This window comes from Bufo gargarizans, chromosome 10 (assembly GCF_014858855.1).
Source record: "Bufo gargarizans isolate SCDJY-AF-19 chromosome 10, ASM1485885v1, whole genome shotgun sequence".
Lineage (NCBI taxonomy): Eukaryota > Metazoa > Chordata > Amphibia > Anura > Bufonidae > Bufo > Bufo gargarizans.
In genome coordinates this window covers 60,630,129-60,651,827 of record NC_058089.1, presented here as the reverse complement: position 1 = coordinate 60,651,827, position 21,699 = coordinate 60,630,129, and the positions used below count along the sequence as shown (strand labels likewise).

Genomic DNA, 21,699 nt, shown 5'->3' with positions numbered 1-21,699 from the left:
AATAGAAACCACCCAAAAATGACCCCATTCTAGAAACTACACCTCTCAAGGTATTCAAAACTGATTTTTACAAACAGTTAACCCTTTAGGTGTTCCACCAGAGTTAATGGAAAATAGAGATACAATTTCAAAATTTCACTTTTTGGGCAGATTTTCCATTTAAATATTGTTGTTTTTTTTTCCAGTTACAAAGCAAGGGTTAACAGCCAAACAAAGTTCAATATTTAGGGCCCCGATTCTGTAGTTTACAGAAACACCCCATATGTGGTCGTAAAAGGAAAGGAATGCCATGCGGTTTTTAGAAGGCAGATTTTGCTAGACTTTTTTTATTTTTATTTTTTTTACACCATGTCCCATTTGAAGCCCCCTGATGCGCCCCTAGAGTAGAAACTCCAAAAAAGTGACCCCATTTTAGAAACTCCGGAATAGGGTGGAAGTTTTGATTTAAAAAAAAAAAAAAAAAAGAAGTATACATATTAGGTATCGCCGCGTCCATGACAACCTGCTCTATAAAAATACCACATGATCTAACCCGTCAGATGAATGTTGTAAATAAAAAAAATAAAAAAAACTGTGCCAAAACAGCCATTTCTTGTTACCTTGCCTCACAAAAAGTGTAATATAGAGCAACCAAAAATCATAAGTTTTACACAAATACAGCTTTTTTTAAACAAACAAAAAATAAATAAAAATTATGTTTTAGTGTCTCCATATTCTGAGCCATATTTTTTTTATTTTTTGGGCGGCTCATCTTTTGCGGGATGAGGTGACGGTTAGATTGGTACTATTTTGGTGGGCGTATGCCTTTTTGATCGCTTGCTATTACACTTTTTGTGATACAAGGTGACAAAAAAATGGTTTATTTAGCACAGTTTTTATCTTTTATGGTGTTCATCTGAGGGGTTAGGTCATGTGATATGTTTATAGAGCTGTTCGATACGGACGCAACGATACTTAATGTCTATATGTCTTTTCCCCATTTTGTTTTTACTTTATTTTTGGAAAAGGACGCAATTTTTTATTTTTTTAACTTGAAACTAAATTTTTTTTCATTTTATTAACTTTTTTTAAACTTTATTATTTGTCCCACATTACAGGGTATCCCTGTTTCAATGCAGCACGATACATCTGTATTGAACTGTTAGTGTCTTACACTGTAAGACACTTACAGGGGGTTCAGACCTGAGCGTTCTGAAACGAGCGCTCTGTATGCGCGATTGTACCAGGGCTGTGGAGTCGGAGTCGAGGAGTCGGAGTCGGAGTCAATTTTGGGTACCTGGAGTCGGAGTCGGCAAAAAATGAACCGACTCCGACTCCGACTCCTACTAAATTTAAATTGGAATAAAAAAAAAAAAAAGCAAGTTTAAATGTCCGAATTCATAAACAGTTATAATTAATGACTTCTCTACTGTAAGAATAAAGGCCAATGCATGCAGTGCCTCACGTAACCGCAAAACAAACGCGTTCAGTGATGTGAAGAAGCATGCTTTTCATATGCTTCACTATATGGCACGCAATGCACAATTTGGAGTGGCAATACATATACTTTCCATTGTGTTGTGTTCTGATGTTACAGGGAACACAATGCCCATGGTTTACCTCGCCTCTCACTGATAAGGGATTAAGTAAATATGTGTTTTGCAGGACTAGAGACACTTGTATAAGTGAAGGGACTGGAGGGTCAATAGTTCAAGACTGAAGCTGTAAACCATTGGAAAAACTGCTGTCATTCAGCTAAGGCCCCATGCACACGGCCGTGTTTCACGGCCGTGTGCGGGCCGTGGAACCGCGGCCTGGATCCCTCCTGAGAGCAGGAGCGCACGGCGTCACTGGTTGCTATGACGCCGTGCGCTCCCTGCTGCCGGCACAGTACAGTAATACACTGGTATAGATCTATACCAGTGTATTACTGTACTGTGCCGGCAGCAGGGAGCGCACGGCGTCATAGCAACCAGTGACGCCGTGCGCTCCTGCTCTCAGGAGGGATCCAGGCCGCGGTTCCACGGCCCGCACACGGCCGTGTGCATGGGGCCTAAGGCTATAAAACGTGTAAACTCAGAATGTTATCTTAAACTTTAAACTTGACTATGGGATTCTTCTAGGGAAATCATGTTTTAAAATAAATGTCCCTTCCTGGATCCTCCCACTGCCCGATGTTCAGCAGAAGATCAGCACACAAAGGAGAAGGCAGCAGCTTCTGCCCAACTACCTCTCTGTGCTAGAAGAGCTTAGAAGAACTTCTTTCTTTCCTTCAAGGAATGTATAAAATACATTTGCATATTAAATACAGAGGAGTCGGAGTCGGGGAGTCGGAGTCGGAAGTACAAAAAACTGAGGAGTCGGAGTCGGAGCATTTATCTACCGACTCCACAGCCCTGGATTGTACGGGCGTTTACAATCGCGCATACAGAGACAGGCGTGCACACATTGTCGCGCGTTCCCGAATATCTATGTGCGGGAACGCGCGACAAACGCCCCAAAAAAAGCTCAAGAACTTGTTTGAGCGTCGGGCGTTTTACAGCGCGATCGTATGTGCTGTAAAACGCCCAGGTGAGAACCATTCCCATAGGGAATCATTGGTTTCTCCGTGTTGAGCGTTTTACAGCGCGTAGGAACGCGCTGTAAAACGCTCAGGTCTGAACTTAGGGTAACAGTTGCCTCTGAGACCCAGCCTGGGGGCTGGGCCTCCTAGGCCTCCATACATGCCAGCCCCCAAGCCTTGGAATGGCTTGGGGCTGCCATTGAGTCCCCGCCACAGCAGCGCGGGGACCCGATGTATGAGGTTAGAGAGCGCAAACCTCCCATATGCTGCGGTCAGCGCTGACCGCGGCATATGAGCGGTTAATCCACCAGCATCGGCTTTATCGCCGATGCTGGTGGATGCAGCAGGGATCCGGCGGTCAGTAACCGCCGGATCTTTGCTGCTGATCGCGGGACAGCACACGGGGGGGAGGAACGACTGCAGGACGAGAACGCTCGTCCTTTAGTGCTAAGTGCCGGCGATTTAGGACGAGCATTCTCGTCCTGCGTCGTTAAGGGGTTAAAGTTATTACCAAAAAAAGTGACACGTCAGATTTACAAAAATTGGCCTGGGATTTAAAAGTGAAAAGTGGCTTGGTAGTGAAGGGGTTAAGAGGGCTTTCTTTGTATTTTAAAGTGTAATTGTGGGCGGAGCTTGCTAATGGTTGAGTAGGCAGCACGAGTATCAAGGTTCCGGAACATCTACAACTCTCTCACAGCATACAGGATACAGTCGGCAGCCTAATCCCCATGAAGGGACGAAGGAGGAGACCCTCTTCCACACCTGCCCCTACAGAGCGCGATCCGGGAGCCATCTTCCGCTTTTTTTACGCCTGCCAGCCAGCCTGCAGAGATCGCGGAGGCCGACGCGCGCACAAAGATGGCGGCGGCAGTAGCGTCCGGAACACCGCTCCCCGCCCATACCCAACAGGCTCCCACGAAGAAACACGGGACACCGCCACAAAGAGAGACGCATTCCCCTGGCAACCTCAGCCTCTCCTGCCTTGTCCAGGCATGTGGAGACATCACCAGGCTCCTCTTCCCAGCAAGGAGGATCCCCAGAAGGGACCCCCAGGTCAGTAAAATCCACAACATCAGACGACCCATCCTGAATGGGAATGGAAGCTGCATCTCAAAGCTCTCCCCAGAAAAATCAGAAATTGATGCACTATTTGTGAGGTTGGAAAACTCATGGCGGCCTTACACCAAGATATTACACACGTAGGGCAGAGCGTTGAGGAGATAGAAGGCTTACAGGAACAGATCCTCACAACTCTGGACTCACATCATCAAGTCCTAAATGACCATACAGAACAAATACAGGACATTTTATCCCACTTGGAAGAGATGGAAAATAGAAACTGGAGGAACAACCTTAGGAGGGGCTCCCAGAAAAAAATACTACCACAGGACCTGGAATACTGGGCACAGAACTTCTTCAGTAAACTATTGAAAAGAGCATGCGATCAACCTATTGAGATTGACTGAATACATAGGGCCTTGGGCCCAAAAAGGGGCGAGCCATCCCACCCACGCAACATCATATGCAGAATCCATTTCTATAAAAAGACAAGGAAGCCATTCTTAAAGCTGCAGGAAACTTAGAGGCAATCCTTTTTGAAAAAAAGGAACTCCTCATTCTACCAGATCTTGCGAGACACACTTTTATGCCACGTAAAGCGCTGAAACCCCTTCTTGCCATTCTTAGGGACAACGACAATCTACAGATGGGGATTCCAGTTTCAACTGTTCGCTAATAAAGAAGCGAAACCGTCGGTTTTCAAATCCTTAGCGGACTTGCCAAGACTACTGAACACCTTTGATCTTCCACCCTTGGAGCTCCCTGACTGGCCCAGTCCAAGACCAATCTATTCCATGCCGCAACTCAACAGGTGGCAGACATCTCCTCCTAAACAACGGAGATCTCCCAGATGACCGCAGACACTGGCAGATGGAGAACACAAATGACTGCATTTGTCATCTTCCTGGCTTTTTGTCTTCCTCTATTCTGTTCACTTGTATACAGATAGATATTTAAGGCTGCCATGTTAAGTAGAATCTGCTCTCAAGGTATAGGACGTGTGTTATATTTGTCCTGAATCATTTAGAGTTAGACGTTTATCACTGTTGGAGACTAGTAGGGTTGCCTTTTGGGCCTTAGCTTCTCCCACCCTCAATGAGGGAACACAGCACATAGTGCTGACTGTGACTTAGGTCACCATTTAGGATAGCACTGAGCTGACCTAATCGGCTCTCCCTCTCTTTTTTCACCTTTTTTTTCTCCTCCTCTTTTTCTCTTCTCTCCTTCATCAACTCATATCCTTCCTCATGAAAGCTATGTTCTTGCCCTCTCCATTTGTCTCTTCCCTCATGTGTCTCCCCTTCCCACGAAGTCACCATTATGGATGGGAGCCCTGTTTAGTAAAAACTATGGTCCATCCACTTACCTGCCATGATGACACCCATTTTATTCTGCACATATAATGCTAAGGGTCTTAACAAACCAGAGAAACGTAGCCAAATTCTATATCGCTTCCACAAGAAAGAAAAAAAAATTGCATGCTGACCACGTTTCAAGAAACACATTTTAAAACGGCTTCTTTTCCCAAATGCGAGAGCAGATACTACCCGGTTTGGTTCCATAGCCCCAACCCAACCAAAAAAGCGGGAGGGGTATCCATTGCATTCCACAAGGACTTTCACCCCACAGTCTTTTCCTCAGACATCCTCCCTAGTTGCCGGTTTATATTTCCTCAGTTGATAACTTCATTGTAACAATTACTAATGTCTAATTTCCCAACCAGGGACAAACAACCTTTGGATCCAAAGTCTTGAAAAGATTAGACAGATTCGCAGACTGTTCCTCCATCATCCTAGGAGGAGACTTCAACATAATAATAGACCCCTCCATAGACTCCTCAACAGGTAGGTCCTCAATCTCCCCGGTGTCCTCGCGCTGCACTCAGACTGGTGGACCTGTGGCAGGTTCTGCATCCAGGTGTCAGGGACTACAGCTTCCACTTTCTGGCACACAATAGCTATGGGAGACTTTATTACTTATTTGTCTCTCACAAACTCCTAGATTCAGCTCCCCAACTTCCCTTCCTATTGTCAGACCATGCCCAGTTTGTCCAACTGTCCCACACTCCCGCTTTCATACACCTGGAAGTTAAATGATAATCTCTTGAATGATCTTGTGTGTGTGGCTGACATTCAAAAGTCCATCACAAATTTCATCAAAGACCACCAATCAGATACTTCTGCCCTGCCTATGAATTGGGAAGCTCTCAAATGCTTACTCAGAGGATTGTCCCTGTCCCATAGAGCTAGACATGAAAAAGAACGCTCATTTAAGTTCACCACAGCTCAAAGACTTAGACCACAAGATTATGAACAAGACATCCCCTTCTGACCAACTCAAGGCAGACATTTCCTACCTACATCAACAAATACGCCAGATATTAGATAAAAAAATCCTTGTGTACTCGAGACAAAGTCAAGTATGGCTTTTACAAATACAGAGATAAAAGTGGCAAGTGGGATCGCGCAGTAAAGCAGAGGGCACCACGCATGCGCAAGACTTCGGAACGCAAAGCCGAATTGTGGGCTGTCACTCAAAGGCAAGAGGGGGCGTGGTTACATTGACTTGAAGCAAGAAGGCCGCTGCCCCCTTGACTTCAAGCTGACATGTAAATTAGCGCTGACGGAGGATAAAAGATAGTTTTCTGACCTTATGCAGCATCGGACTGCAGGATGAAAAGTATGATTAGTATGACACTGTGGGCTACCCTGAGGTACTGCTGGCAGGTTTACATGCATTTAGGAGGTGACAGGTTCTCTTTAAACACCTGGGAGTCCACGTGTCAGCAGACTCCTCTCAGTTATTTAAGCTTAACTACACACCCATGCTCAGGTCTATTGAGGCGAGCCTTCGGAGATGGTCCTCTCTCCAGATCGCTTGGTTTGGCAAAGTCAATATGCTTAAGATGGACATCCTACCAAGACTATTATATTTATTCCAGACGATACCGTGTCGGATGCCACAAGTATTCTTTACCTGTCTCAGGAGGCTCACCTGACAATTCATATGGGGGGGAAAATCGAAAGATAGACTAAGTTATAGCCTGTTAACGCGATCGAAAGCTGCTGGGGGGGGGGGGGGGGGGCGCAGGTCTACCCAACTTCCCCTTATACTACAAGGCAGCAATCGAAAATTGTGTTCTTGATCTCCAACATAATCATCACTCGAAATTGTGGGTAGAGCTAGAACATTAAATAGCTCCACATTTGGCTCTGGGTATTTTTTGGCTTCCATTGAAGACTCAGACTCAACTACTTAATTCTCAAGTCTCTCCACTTCTGATCTTCTTGGCGAAACTTTGGGGCGGATTTGCATCCAAACTTGGCCTGGTAACGGCACCAGGGCCGCCCACTACCATGGCGGGACACCCAGACGTACCCCCTGGCCTTAAATCCCTTCCGAACGTTGGTCCACAGAATACGAGTTCAACTAAGCTCAGAGACCTATTTAACACCAATGGTCTGCACACACTCAGCGAACTGTCCTATCTTATACCACACACTCCTGGACGCTGGTTTCTTTATTTCCAATTACGCAACTCTGGCACATGGAATGCAGCTATATACCTCTTTAACATTTTGGGCACTGGGAGATCTGGGGACGGGGGCTCCAAGACACCACCACTAGAACATAAATTTAGTCATGCATGGGAAGAAGAGATGGGGACCACTCTCTCAGCAGAACAGTGGAAAAAATCCCTCCTATTTACACATAAATCAACATTATGTAGATTACAAGTACTTAACTATAAGATATTAAAGAGAATTGTACAGGGTGATAACTTCCTGCCACAAAGAAGTGACTCCTGGGCAGTCCCACCTTATATGAAGCATTGTACCAACTCCTGTCGAGCATCGCCAACAAGCGTCAGAGTCAAGAGGATAAAGTTGGTGAAGTTTTACCGGAGTCCTACACCACCTTGTTAAAGAGGACCTTTCACTACTCTACAAACGAAAAACTAACTATACCTGTGGGCAGAGCGGCGCCCAGGGGTCCTGGCTATGAGCTGTGCGCTGCGATTGGCCAGCAGTGCAGCAAGGGACACGCCTCCTACAAGAAATCAGTCAGAGGGAGCGCAGACACCGGAGGCTATACCGGGCGAACGGAGCGGCGCCCAGACTTAGTAGTAAGTGCAGGGGGACCCCTGGGCGCCGCTCTGCCCACATGTATAGTTAGTTTTTCGTTTGTAGAGTAGTGAAAGGTCCTCTTTAACAAGGTGGTGTAGGACTCCGGTAAAACTTCACCAACTTTATCCTCTTGACTCTGACGCTTGTTGGCGATGCTCGACAGGAGTTGGTACAATGCTTCATATAAGGTGGGACTGCCCAGGAGTCACTTCTTTGTGGCAGGAAGTTATCACCCTGTACAATTCTCTTTACCGGTCTACCATACATATCTTACCTACAATTGCCCTGCTTTCTGTCTTCCCGGGTAGGACGCAACAGGTTAAAAAATACACTCTTAGATTCTTTATCATGGCAATGAGGCAAATAATACTCCGCAGGTGGAGGTCGACTGAGAGCCTTCAGAAATTGACCTGGGTAACTGCTCTTGAGGTCTTAAACCGCATGGAGGAATTAGGTGCTGAGGATAGAGGCACGGTGCCTGCCATCTTAATAATGTGGGGGCCATGGTTCCAGTTCCGCAATTCTTCTCAATTCTCGGTTTGGATGATCAGTGGCACTACAGCATAACCCATTACTTAACCTCTTAAGGACACAGGGCGTATAGGTATGCTCCGATACTTAAGGACACATGGTGTACCTGCACGTCCTGTGTATTTCTGACCACCACTGCCTTGGGTCAATGCGCGGGGGGTCCCGTGCATGTCAATTCAGACCTGCGCTTTGCGGCTTTTACAGGTGGTTGCGGCGGGCAGTCGGCACTGCCATCGGGTCCCCGTGCGGCTGTAAGGGGGGCCCAATGGCATGGAAGGCAGCACGATCCCTTCCTTAGACATCGGCGCTGCCTTCTGGTGACGAGCCTGTGAGATCCAACCCCCTGGATCTCACAGGCAGAAAGCTGTATGACTTCTAATACAGAAGTCCCAAAGTGGAGCAAAAAGAGAAAAAAAAAAAAAGTTCTTCCCCCCAAATTTTTTTTAAGTTTCACCCCTCAGATGAACACTGTAAAAAATAAAAACTGTGCTAAATAAACCATTTTTTTGTCACCTTACATCACAAAAAGTACAACAGCAAGCGATCAAAAAGGCGTATGCCCACTATTTTGTACCAATCTAACCGTCACCTCATCCCGCAATTATTAGCCCATACCTAAGACAATCGCCCAAAAAATAAAATAAAAACTATGGCTCAGAATATGGAGACACTAAAACATCAGTTTTTTTTTTTTTTTTTTTAAAGCTGTTATTGTGTGAAACTTACATAAATAAAAAAAAGTATATATATTTTTTTTATTTTTTTATTAGGTATCGCCGCGTCCATAATAACATGCTCTATAATAATATCACATGACCTAACCTCTCACGTGAAAACAGTGAAAAAATAAAAATTAAACTGGGGGGTTCAGATTAATAGCGACAAGGGGCCTGGGCACCGAACGCTTGAACGCCGCCCCTGGGTACCTTCAGACCTAATTGGCATGTTGAATAAAAGTGTTTAAGAAAATAAGCGACGGCCAGCTAAACAGAAAGTAGAATTCACATATGGGGACTATAATGCTGATAATAGTGTTAGTGTTCTATAACGGTCAGTATAGGTGAAAGACTCCCTTTAAATGACAAGGGGTTGTCTCATTGGTCTGACCCCAAGTGATCAAATAAATCTAACATGGCCTAGTCCAGAGGTCGGACACTTTCTGATCATAAACTGATGCATAGCCTATTGATATTATATGGCATCTGTTCAGAGGATAGCAGAAACCAATTAAAACTGAAGGGCCATCATATCAAATTGTTTCTCTGCACAGCACCAGCAGGTAGAAAAACAAAGCCCTATTCACCTGAGATGAACAGAGGTCCCACTGATCAGAAAGTTCTGTTATATCCTGGCTATATAGAAACACATATCTAACATTTATGTCAACTCTTTGTGGAAGATGTATATGTGTTGAGTAAAACAGGTAAGACCACGTGCACAACTCCAGCAACCTTTTCCGGCCAAAATGCCAGAAGAAACCTGTCATTTATGCTGGAAATGCAGCAGCTGGATCACCGCTAAATCCCATTAACACCAATGGGGATCCAGTGGTAATCTGCAGAATCCAGCAATGCTGGATCTGGTGAACTCCTGCAGGCTGTTCTTTGCCAGAGCAGCCTGAGGGAAACATTTACTAGAGATGTGAACGTGACCTAAAGCTGCAAGCGTTAAAAACGTAACACTGCAAAAATGAGGCTCTGAGAATTCCGATATGTTGCAAAAAGCGTTTCCCAGACTTACCAGGAAATGTCAATTATATTTCAATACTGACATTGTTGTGCAAGTATCAACTATAAGTTATAACCTCTCATTAGTTCAGAAATGCACCATACTGCACACATGGAGTCTTTCTGATCCTGTGGAAAATGTAAGCGCCATGAACAGAATCCTTTCTTTTTACTTTTTACTAAGATCTGAGGATAGAAAGAGGACTTTTCAACCAATGAAATGAGCAAGACAGCTGCCCGTCCATCACTCTCCATGACACAATCTGTGATAAAATACAACTGGAAGCCTAGCCATTCCCATGCATACTCTCTGCTCAGTGTGTACATGTTCTAAATGGAGAGAGAGGAGAGAAAAGTACCCCACCATCAGCATTGGGGGATAATCAGGAAGCAAGCATAGACATTAAATCAGGGGTCAGAAACCTCTGGAGCTCCATCTGCTGAGAAAACTACAACTCTCAGCATACTCCATATACTGCTATGGGAGTTCCAAAAACAGTTGAGCAAAGGTGCATGCTGGGAGTTGTAGTTTCACAATAGCTGGAGGGCCATAAGTTGCCGACTCCTGCATAAGGGGGTTTAAGCTAATATTTATCAAGGTATACAGCTACCTTAGCGCTTGTTCATTGTCTTCTCCAAATTACTTACTTGTGTAGTAAGAGGTGGCCATGAAAGGATACAACTTGTCAGACATGGAGAAGACAACCTACTACGTAAAACTGACCTACTTGCACAGCAGTCTAGAGTCTACTTGGCAGACAGACCACCAATTAAAGGAGTTCTCCGAGATAGGTCATCAGTATCTAATCGGTGGGAGTATGACACCTGTTCCCCCGCCGATTAGCTGTTTGGGAAGGCAGCGGCGCTCACAGTAGCTCTCAGCTTTTCCTAGGCCAGTGATGACACGTTCGTCTGTCAAATGGCCTAGGCTCAGCTCAGCCCCATAAAAGTGTCACAGACATACCGAGACATACGGACGTTCCCGCAACAGGTGGCAGGAGATCTGCGATGCTGGCAACACGTGGTTTGAACTGACATGTTTTGCTTTTGGATCAAATGACGTCTGTGTTGTTTCCGGTGCTTGCCACACCTTCTTTCCCCAGGTGTGACTATTGTGGTCATTTAACATTGTGGTTTATAGCTTCTGTTGGACTTGTGGTTAGCTTGTGTTTGGGTCTTAGCCAAGTTCCTAGAGATAGGTCTGAGGGAGACTCCTGTTCGTCCTTCCTTTTGGAGAAATAGGTAGACTCAGTCCTAACATTAGTTTCAGGGTCCTATAGGGTGAGATTGGATTCTAGGTATCCAGTGTATGAACTTGCCTACCTTTGGGGCCTGTTCATACTGGTAGTGTGTCAGGACTGGAGTTAGTGTTTCCTTCCCTATTTTCCAGGCCTTATTCCGGTATCCCCTTTCCCTCCTATGCTCTGTGTAGTGTTTTCCTCCCGCACACAAGCATGACAAGAAGTGAATGGGGCTGAGCTGCAATACCAAGCACAGCCACTATACATTATACGGCGCTGTGCTTGGCAAGTTGTGAGAAGACAACGGAGCTCACAAGAGGGCTGGACCCCCACCAATCAGATGCTGATGACCGATCCAGAGACTAGGTCATCAGTATGAAAATCGTGGGAAACCCTTTAAAGGAAAGTATTTTATATACACAGTATAATCAGACAGAAAAATTCCATTGGGTTTAATGTAAAAAAAATCTCCATCAAACGCATCAGTTTTGCCATCAGTCATCCCAATAATATCCATAGTAGGAAAGGTTTTAAAGGGGATATCCTGGAAAAGATAATTATGAATCATCCTCAGGAGAGGTCATCATTATTACATCCCTGCACCCCCACCGATCAGCTGTTTAAGGGAGCCACTGCGCTTAGCGGAGCTCAGGTATAGATGCAGGCTCCCTCCCTGCAGCTTTCCAAGGATAGTGCCGTACATAGTATAACGGCTGTGTTTGGCATTGCAGCTTAAACTTATTGACTTGAATGGGGCTAAGCTGCAACTTGGCCATGTGACTGATGTAGAGTGAGGTCACTGGCCTAGGGAGAGGCTGCGGTGCTCAAGGCCTCTTCTGACAACTGATCGGCGGGGGGTCCCGGGTGTCGCACCCCTGTATATCTGATATGGATAACCTATCCTGAGGATAAGTCAAATATCTTTTCCTGGGTAACACTATTTAGGATGTGAACACTTTTTTCATCTTAATAGGTCCAGTATTCTCTGCTGTATACATTGTACTCCATAATAAAACAGGACACAGAAAGCGCCACCTAGGGGCCGCTGCAGGCAAACAGATTTTATCTTTTAACTTCAGGTCTATGCACACAGCCACCACCTGCAGCAATTGGTTGTTCACTATTTTTCGAAAAAAGTACCTTAAGGAGGTATTACCTGGTTTGTACTCAGGGATCTGAGCTTGGTAATCTGAACCCACTCGGATCATGCTGTCTGAAAGGAAAACGTGAGAGAGAACATTTAAAATGAAACCCCAAACATAATAATGGAAAGAAGTCCAACCAATACAATCCATGCATACTGGGCAGGAATGCTCCAGTACAAGCAAATGCAATAAAATAATACAAATACATTTCTCTAAAATTTAGGAAAACAGAAACCACAGTTTTCATGTATCTTAATGAACATGGTATGTGAAGCAGGTTAGAGCTTTACAGTACAGTAAAAGCCCTTTAATCTGCATCAATATGGCCACATAGGTTCTAAATTATAGAAACATAGGGCCAGATTTATCATTACTCTGACAGCTCACTCCACTTTCACATATGGCTAAAGTCAGTTTTAGCCAAGTCAGATTTATGACCGGCCCTATAAGACTGTAATAAATGTGGTTTGACGGTAGCAGTTTATCCGTCAGTAAGCAGCTTTACAAAAGTCGCACATCCTTACGAAAAAGTTGCATGAGCTATAAAAAAGTCTCATAAGAGAAGCATGGTCCTCACTGGAGTGAAATTGCGCATTATTTTTGCGACTTTTTAAATAGTCCCAATAGTACCGTAAATCCGTCTAGAGATTCATTTACATAAGAAAACACGCCCCCTTTCAGAAAACTGGCGAGCATAGTGCAGAGCAGAAAAAAGTCACAAATTTGTGCGCAGTTTTAGCATTTGCACATTTTTTTTTGCAACTTTTCCACTCCATTATTCTGAATAGAGCTAATGATAAATCTGGCCCATAGAAACATAGAATGTGTCGGCAGATAAGAACCATTTGGCCCATCTAGTCTGCCCAAATTATCAAAAAGTCAAAGACTTGTAACAAGACATCAGGAAGAAAAAATAGAATACAATGTTATTAGAAAAATTGATTTTAATAGTTACTTAATTATTATTTCTAACTTAGTATTCTAATCAAAAGATTTTTCTAAATGGTTATTCAACATAGTTTTGTTCTAGTGACATGTGAAGGGTGATCAATGTTTTTGGCTTATTTGATGCTGTATATAAGGAATTTTACTGTATAATGCATTTGGAGATATAGGGTTCTCTCCATCACAGAAAGTAATGCGATATCGCAAAGATACGCCATGGCTCTCTAAACAGTTGTGATCCAACTGCCAGGACCAGGACACCAAGGATCAAAGGGCTGCAGTGCTGTGATCTCATCAAAGTGGGGCCCTCACTGATTGGCTGTGCAAGGAACTACAGCACATCCCCATCCATTTGAATCGGCACTGCTGTGTAGCGAAGAACTGAGGGGGCCACAATCCATAACCAGCTCTGTGGTCTCTTCATTCTTAGAATCAGTGGGCATACCAAAAATTGGACCCCAACAATCCGATCCCTTTATGATCACCATGAACACTATGAGACTGACAGAAATGGAACGTTACTCCATTCAAACTCTCTCACTGCATGATCTGGGGGTCTTGGGGCTCCCGTTCTAGTGACCAATCAGGTTTCCAGTGGTTGGGTCCTCAGCAATAATACAGGTTATAAATGTTAGCCCTCTTCAAAGGGGGATGTCTAAGCCACAAGCTACAAAGAATTATGGGCCAGAAATCATATATAACGCTCCTTTCCAACACCAAGTTGGGGTCCTGTCCTCTCTGGTTCTGATCCTGTGTATCGTGTGGCGTCCCATCCATCGTCACACATATCTCAAGCTGCATGTGACCACTGAGACCAGTGAGTGGCTGCAAAGAGGACCAGAAGCAGCTGGGACAGAACCATCAGCACTGGAACAGAATGCCTGAAAAATGTCAGTGCCTTTCTTTTTTTTATGTTAAATGCATTGCAGCCCATAAAAGGGGTTGTTTTCATTTTTATTTATTTTTTTGTTTGTTTTTTACTCAAACCCAATGACATTGGGACCTGTGGAGAAATCCATATTCACGTGGTCCCCACCAGTCGGTTCCAGCTCTCATGGCTGTCTTCATTGCACTGGTTCCCATCTGTCAACTTCTTGCGTGGACTGGGTCACCTGGGCTGCTGCAGCCAATGACAGGCCTCGGTGTAGAGTTGTCCCAAAGAGGAACATGACCCGACACTCACAAGTTGTTTGGGAAAAAAAATATTACTATCACTGCCAACGTCATTGGCTACAGCGGCACACGTAACCCTGTCTATGCGGGAAGTCGACAGATGTCCATGTCATTTTAGCTTGGGCAAAAGCCCCTTTAAATATGACAAAGGTCTAGCTTATGGGACACCAATACTGAAATGGCCCTGTGATGGAAAAAAATATATTACGGCTCCATTTATAATTAAAGTAGCCATTTATCTAGTTTCTTGTAAATATAATAGAAATACTCAAAAAGTAACAACTAAAGAACACATTCAAAAGTGGTGACATATGGACTGAGCAAAAGAAGTGATGACGGAATAAAATAAAAAAAATGTAAGAACTTGGCGTAATAAAACAATCAGCAACATCACAAGAAAAGTAGGCATCACTTGATGGACTGAGGAAAAGCTCACAACAAGAAAAGGTGCAGAGAGTGTAAAGCCAAAATGAAAAAGAGTAAATGGTGCAAAGTGAGAAAAACACTATACACGGGATAAAGAATAATACCGCTCAGTGAAAAGACACGATGACAATCCATCTGGAGAGGAGAATGAAGAGGAGTTTAAGGAGCAGACTGCCTTTTCTTTTCTCCCACTTCTGAGAGTGAAAAGAAACAAAAGCAACAAACTGCAACTAAAACAAAAGGGGAGAGGAGAAAACCAGAAACCAACAAGAAGATATATACTGGATATGGATACGGCACAAGCTACATGACAATATCAGCCTCTATTAAACAATATATTCCGTGTAGGAAATGAATCACCATTATGTGGAGGGGAATTAGCATATACATGATATTAATTAGTTTAGTGTTTGATTAAAATGTTCCTACCACAACTTAAAGAACCTGTCGCCACAGAATGCAGTGTGATCAGCAGGCAGCATGTTCTGGAGCATTTATACATCTCCCCTGTGTATAAATGAAGTCAGAAAAAGCCGAGATATAAATGTATAATTTACACATTTTACTGAATCCCTTCCCACAAAACTATCTATCAATCTGCTCAGCTCCTCCTGGTCTATAACATGCCACCTGCAGATTGCACTGTATTTTCTTGCGACTGGCTTTCTTGAAGCTATGGGGGATATGTTACTCATATGTTTAAAGGGGCTGTCCAGGAATAAGTCCTTTGCCCTGATGTCCACAGCCTGCCTCCGATAGGGAAAGAAACATGCTAGGAGAAGCAGTGGTACTGTGTACTGACCATTAAAAGGCACCAGTACACTACCACTGAAGACTACTGCTGTGTCCTGCTGGGACAGGCAGGGTAGTGAGGTAGGAAGTACTAACCCTTGCGTGAAATCTGCGAGGCCACTAGAATGTACATTTGCCACTTTGTGGAACAGCACAGATCAAGCTAGGGACACATGCTAGGAAAGGCTTACTGCATCTCTAGCAGGTGAGCCAAGGGCAGAGTATGTTGGGGAGTCCCCTGCCTGCAGTTACATTGGCGAAAGTGCAGAAAGAAGAGGCCCTATTGAGAAGCCAGACCTACAGAAGGTCACACACCAGGCATGTATCAACATCCCCAGCTGGTGACGAGGAGAACTGGTAACACAACTGTGGAGACCCAGGGAACAGTCTACAGGCCATGGGAAAAACAAGTCTTCCTCCATTAAAGGCTGTGAACAAGGGGACATTTGCACGGCCCTATCCATTTTGCGGTCAGCAAAATACGGACGCAGTTCATGTCCCGCACTTTTCACGGGCCATATTGAAAATAAAACGGACAAGAATATGGCATGTTGTAATATCGGAGGCTCAGCCACACAATTGCGGCTGTGACATCCGTGTGCTGTCTGTATTTTTTCCAGCCCCTTAGAAATTATTGGGTCTGTGCAAGATCCACAACATTTTTGGATCAGACGTAGTCAGAAAAAAGGGCTGTGTGACTGCACCCTGAGGCAGATGCAGTGGATGAGCAGCCCATGACACAGAAGGTGGGTGAAGCATGGGATCCCTCCCGAAGAGGAAACTGCAGCAGCAGCGACAGACAAGCTGATGCAAAATGTGGGCGGGAAGGGAGCCTCGCCACGTTAAGTCCCTGCTGTTGAGGCGGGCTTAGACACTGTACACATTATACATTTTGCTGAGATTTAAGCCAATAAAGTCAGGTTGTGATGAATATTTTCAGCTACTCCTGCTCTATTACATTCAGCAAGCTGATCACAAAGCATGTTTGATGCAACAGGTTCCCTTTAACATAAGATATTTTATGAAGCTAAACTAAAAACACAAGGAATTGTACAATCATAGCTAAATAATATCTACTAAGGGGCATGGGCGGACTGGCCATAGACCCTACAGTGAAATTTCCTAGTGGGCCGCCCAAGCCTTCCTATTGGCTGCCAGTTACATAACGATCTGATGCTCTCTGCGGGGTTGCCAGCAAACATATTTCTTTTTTCTGGACAACTTATACCAAAATCACAGACACCCAACATTTTTTTTACAAATTGGAAAACCATAATGAATGCTAAAAATTATAAAAGTAATACGTGTCTATAGCTCAGTATACTGATAAGAACTCATCACTAGCATTTACTGTGAGCTGCAAAATGATGAGAATTATCACCAAAACAATAGTAATAAAAAGTACCATCAACCTAAAAAAAAAAAAAAAAAAATCACCAACGTACCGTTCCGCACCCAGTGTCCATGTTTTGCAGATCCACAATTTGCGGACTGCAAAACATCCAACAATCGTGTTTATGAGCACTTACAGTGATAACAAATATTAAAGATGAAGTATGATGGTAGACATTCACAGCAAAATGCACAAACATACATGTGGCAGAATTTAAGCTACTATCACACTTGCAGTAGCAGGGTCCGACAGGATGTTCTGGCGGGGGAATAGCCTGCCGCATCTCTACTAATGCTAGCCCACCGTGCCGCCGGAAGTCCGCTGTAGTTTTTGACCTGCCGCCTCTCAGCATGTTTCCTATGCGTGATGCGACCGGACCTCCGGTGGCACGGTGGGCTAGCTTAAGCACAGATCTGGCAGGCTGTTCCCCCACTGAAATAGCCTGCCGGACCCTGCTACCTCAAGTGTGAAAGTAGCCTTACACATATATGGATATCCTGCTCTCAAGTCAGTCAGAAACAAGACACATGTAGTTTCTATCACACATAGGAAACACACAATGCACGCACCAAGACATTTTTACCTAACCCTATTAAGTGTAGCACACTTAAAAGGGGCTGCCTCAATTCAACAAATGGCATTTGTTATGTAGAGAAAGTTAATACAAGGCACTTACTAATGTATTCCGATTCTCCATATTGGCTCTTTTCCATCACATTACACACTGCTCATATCCATGGTTATGACCACTCTGCAATCCAGCAGTGGTGGTCGTGCTTGCACACTATAAGCAAAAGCATCAGCCTCTCTGGTGGCCAGGACCATGGGAGCACACATAGGCTAGAGCTTTATCCTACAGTGTGCAAGCACGACCACCACTGATGGATTGCAGGGTGGTCATGACCATGGAAATGAGCAGTGTATAATGCGATGTAAAAATGAATCCAGCCAGCAAAGGAAGCAATATGGACAATAACAATATATTAGTAAGTGGCTTGTATTAACTTTCTGTACATGATAAATCCGACTTACGGAAGTGAGACAACCCCTTTAAGACCACGTTCCTTTGATCATTGGGGTCCCAACAGTCAGAACCTTATCACCTGTTGTGTCATATCCGTTTCACCTTTTCACATTCCCTATCCTTAAATGTTTTTTTAGGTGTAAAAAAAATAAAATAAAATATGGCCTAAAATATGTGTCAACCCAAAATAGAAATGCTGGCCTGTTAAAGTGCCTGTGTCGCAGAATCGGGGACAATTAAGTGATCCGTGGGGGGTCTGAACGCTGGATCCCCCACTTATCCCCCTTCTTGACTGAGTGGTAGGTTGAGCATATGCCCTGCCTCTCCATCCATTCTCTATGGGGTCAGGAGGGCGTATGCGTAGCCTGCCACACCATAAAAAGGGGGAACAGTGGGGGTTGCAAAATCAGACCCCACTATTCATATAGTTATGCCCTATGGTGTGGAGAGGATAACGTGAGAACCTGGACAACCCCTTTAAATCCTCCAGTATCTCTTTATATGGCAGCAGTGATGCCTGTAAATACGGAATATCATCAGTGCCGCCATGTAAACCGTATGTGGCAATACTTAGAATATGACGCACTGTGCAGAATTTTACGGGCATAAGTCCAACCCCCTTTGCAGGTCACAACCTTTAACAAAGCCCAAGCAAAGGTGCTAGAGGAGCAACGTGAGCAAAGGGCACAAATGAAGGGTAATAACTGAAGCAGACATTAGGGTCACCTGAGGCAGGGTAATAGTGGGGATCCTGAAGCAGGGGTAACTGGAGAAGAGGCAATATTAGTGGTGCATTTAGAGTGGGGGCATCTGGAGCTGGGGCACTTATGGGGGTGCACCTAAAGCAGAGTCCACCCCAATGCCACTCTGAACTCTGCAGAGGGCAGCACACATACACAGATCTGTGTCTGCTATAAACAAATTCCGTATTTCCCCCTTACAGTCTCCTACAGCTCACTACTGTCACACACCTGAGAAATCAGCCCAGGACCGCAGAGGAGTCCTTCTCTCCAGCAGCCACAGTTTCCTGACAGCAGGGAGGGCAGGAGGAGGCAGACACCTTCTCTCCTCCTTCACAGCCAGCAGCCCCAGAAGTCTAGATGATACTGTGGGGCCTCCTGTACAATGTACACCAGTAAAAGGCGATACTGCCACCTAGTGGTTACAATAATTATCTCTCCTGAGAAAGAATAAATAATTACTCCTCCATCTTATCTTGGGCGCAGGAGACTGGGGGCCCACCGAGGAATCCCCCGCCTCCCTGGTGGGCCAGTCCGAGCCTGATCAGGCTCTTATGCACCTGACCAGCGGCAACTATATTGCTGTCCTCAGGACGATGATACGGTTTCATACTGTGGCGTGGGCAACAGTATTTTGTGCTGCACTGTAGTATTTTGGTTCTGTTTATTGCCAGCCCGACTACTCCAGTTGGCCAGTCATTTTGGACCCACCTACAACATGGGGCCACTTTTAGATTTTTTCCCCAAGTTCCCAATACGCCCCTGCTAAGGGTACAGTCCCACAGATCAGAAGCTGGATGGCCAGTACACCGTCACAGACTGCGCTGACATGAAAGTTGGCACAGTTTTCAGATAGATTGCTTGTTAAAGAGGACCTATTTTGAACAACCAGTCACCTCCCCATACACGTCTGTTTTAGGAAATTATATTCCATAGGTAATGGCAATTTTAAAGAATTTATTCTCATGACTCTGTTGTTTCATTCCTCTATTATTCCTGCTAGAATTTTATGAATAAAGGTGCAACTGCACTGGGTCTCTGCCATGCTTCAGCTTTGGACAATTCCATCTGGAATGGATATATATATATATATATATATATATATATATATATATATATATATATATAAATCCAGAAAAAGGACGGCACTCCGGTCTTGAAAAGGTAAAAGTGGTTTTAATCAACCTTGCGGTACAACGTTTCGGCTCCAATACTGAGCCTTTCTCAAGCAAAGGGAAAGGCTCAGTATTGGAGCCGAAACGTTGTACCGCAAGGTTGATTAAAACCACTTTTACCTTTTCAAGACCGGAGTGCCGTCCTTTTTCTGGATTCATTGATTGGGGTAAGGAGTCGATTCCCCTGGAACGTGCACCCTATTTTTCCTGTTCAGTAGCCAGTGCCGCCATTTTTCACATTATATATATATATATATATATATATACAAAAAATTGGACTGCACTCCCAGCAATTCGTGAAGAAAATCTGAGTTTATTCACCCATCTGTGGCAAAGCGACGTTTCGGCTCCAACTGAGCCTTTCTCAAGCCTCAAGCGAATTGCTGGGAGTGCAGTCCAATTTTTTGTATCTATCTATATCTATATATATATATATATATATATATATATATATATATATATATATATCTATATCTATATCTATATCTATATCTATATCTATATATATATATATATATACACAAAAAATTGGACTGCACTCCCAGCAATTCGCTTGAGGCTTGAGAAAGGCTCAGTTGGAGCCGAAACGTCGCTTTGCCACAGATGGGTGAATAAACTCAGATTTTCTTCACGAATTGCTGGGAGTGCAGTCCAATTTTTTGTATCTACAAACGTGGGGTAAGCACCTGCTGCCGTCCTTGGATTTTGCACCCATATACTAAGGGTGGTGCCGCCTGTGTTTTTTCATATATATATATATATATATATATATATATATATATATATATATATATATATATATATATATATATACACATACATATATACACACACACACACACACATACATTAGTATAGCAGTACAGACCAAAAGTTTGGACACACCTTCTCATTCAAAGAGTTTTCTTTATTTTCATGACCATGAAAATTGTAGATTCACACTGAAGGCATCAAAACAAGTGTGAAACAACTGATAATGTCATATTCTAGGTTCTTCAAAGTAGCCACCTTTTGCTTTGATTACTGCTTTGCACACTCTTGGCATTCTCTTGATGAGCTTTAAGAGTTAGTCACCTGAAATGGTTTTCACTTCACAGGTGTGCCCTGTCAGGTTTAATAAGTGGGATTTCTTGCCTTATAAATGGGGTTGGGACCATCAGTTGCGTTGTGGAGAAGTCAGGTGGATACACAGCTGATAGTCCTACTGAATAGACTGTTAGAATTTGTATTATGGCAAGAAAAAAGCAGCTAAGTAAAGAAAAACAAGTGGCCATCATTACTTTAAGAAATGAAGGTCAGTCAGTCCAAAAAATTGGGAAAACGTTGAAAGTGAACCCAAGTGCAGTCACAAAAACCATCAAGCGCTACAAAGAAACTGGCTCACATGCGGACCGCCCCAGGAAAGGAAGACCAAGAGTCACCTCTGCTGCGGAGGATAAGTTCATCCGAGTCACCAGCCTCAGAAATCACAGGTTAACAGCAGCTCAGATTAGAGACCAGGTCAATGCCACACAGAGTTCTAGCAGCAGACACATCTCTAGAACAACTGTTAAGAGGAGACTGTGTGAATCAGGCCTTCATGGTAGAATATCTGCTAGGAAACCACTGCTAAGGACAGGCAACAAGCAGAAGAGACTTGTTTGGGCTAAAGAACACAAG

General features: G+C 44.1%; 1 protein-coding gene across 1 annotated transcript in view; it reads right to left on the bottom strand.

The window, feature by feature from the left end:
- RCOR2 (REST corepressor 2) overlaps positions 1–21,699 on the bottom strand; it is a 53,551-nt gene that overhangs the window by 25,433 nt on the left and 6,419 nt on the right. The window contains exon 3 of the mRNA XM_044270467.1: positions 12,384–12,440. Coding sequence (XP_044126402.1) covers positions 12,384–12,440 — 57 coding nt within the window. The remainder of the gene's footprint in view (positions 1–12,383; positions 12,441–21,699) is intronic.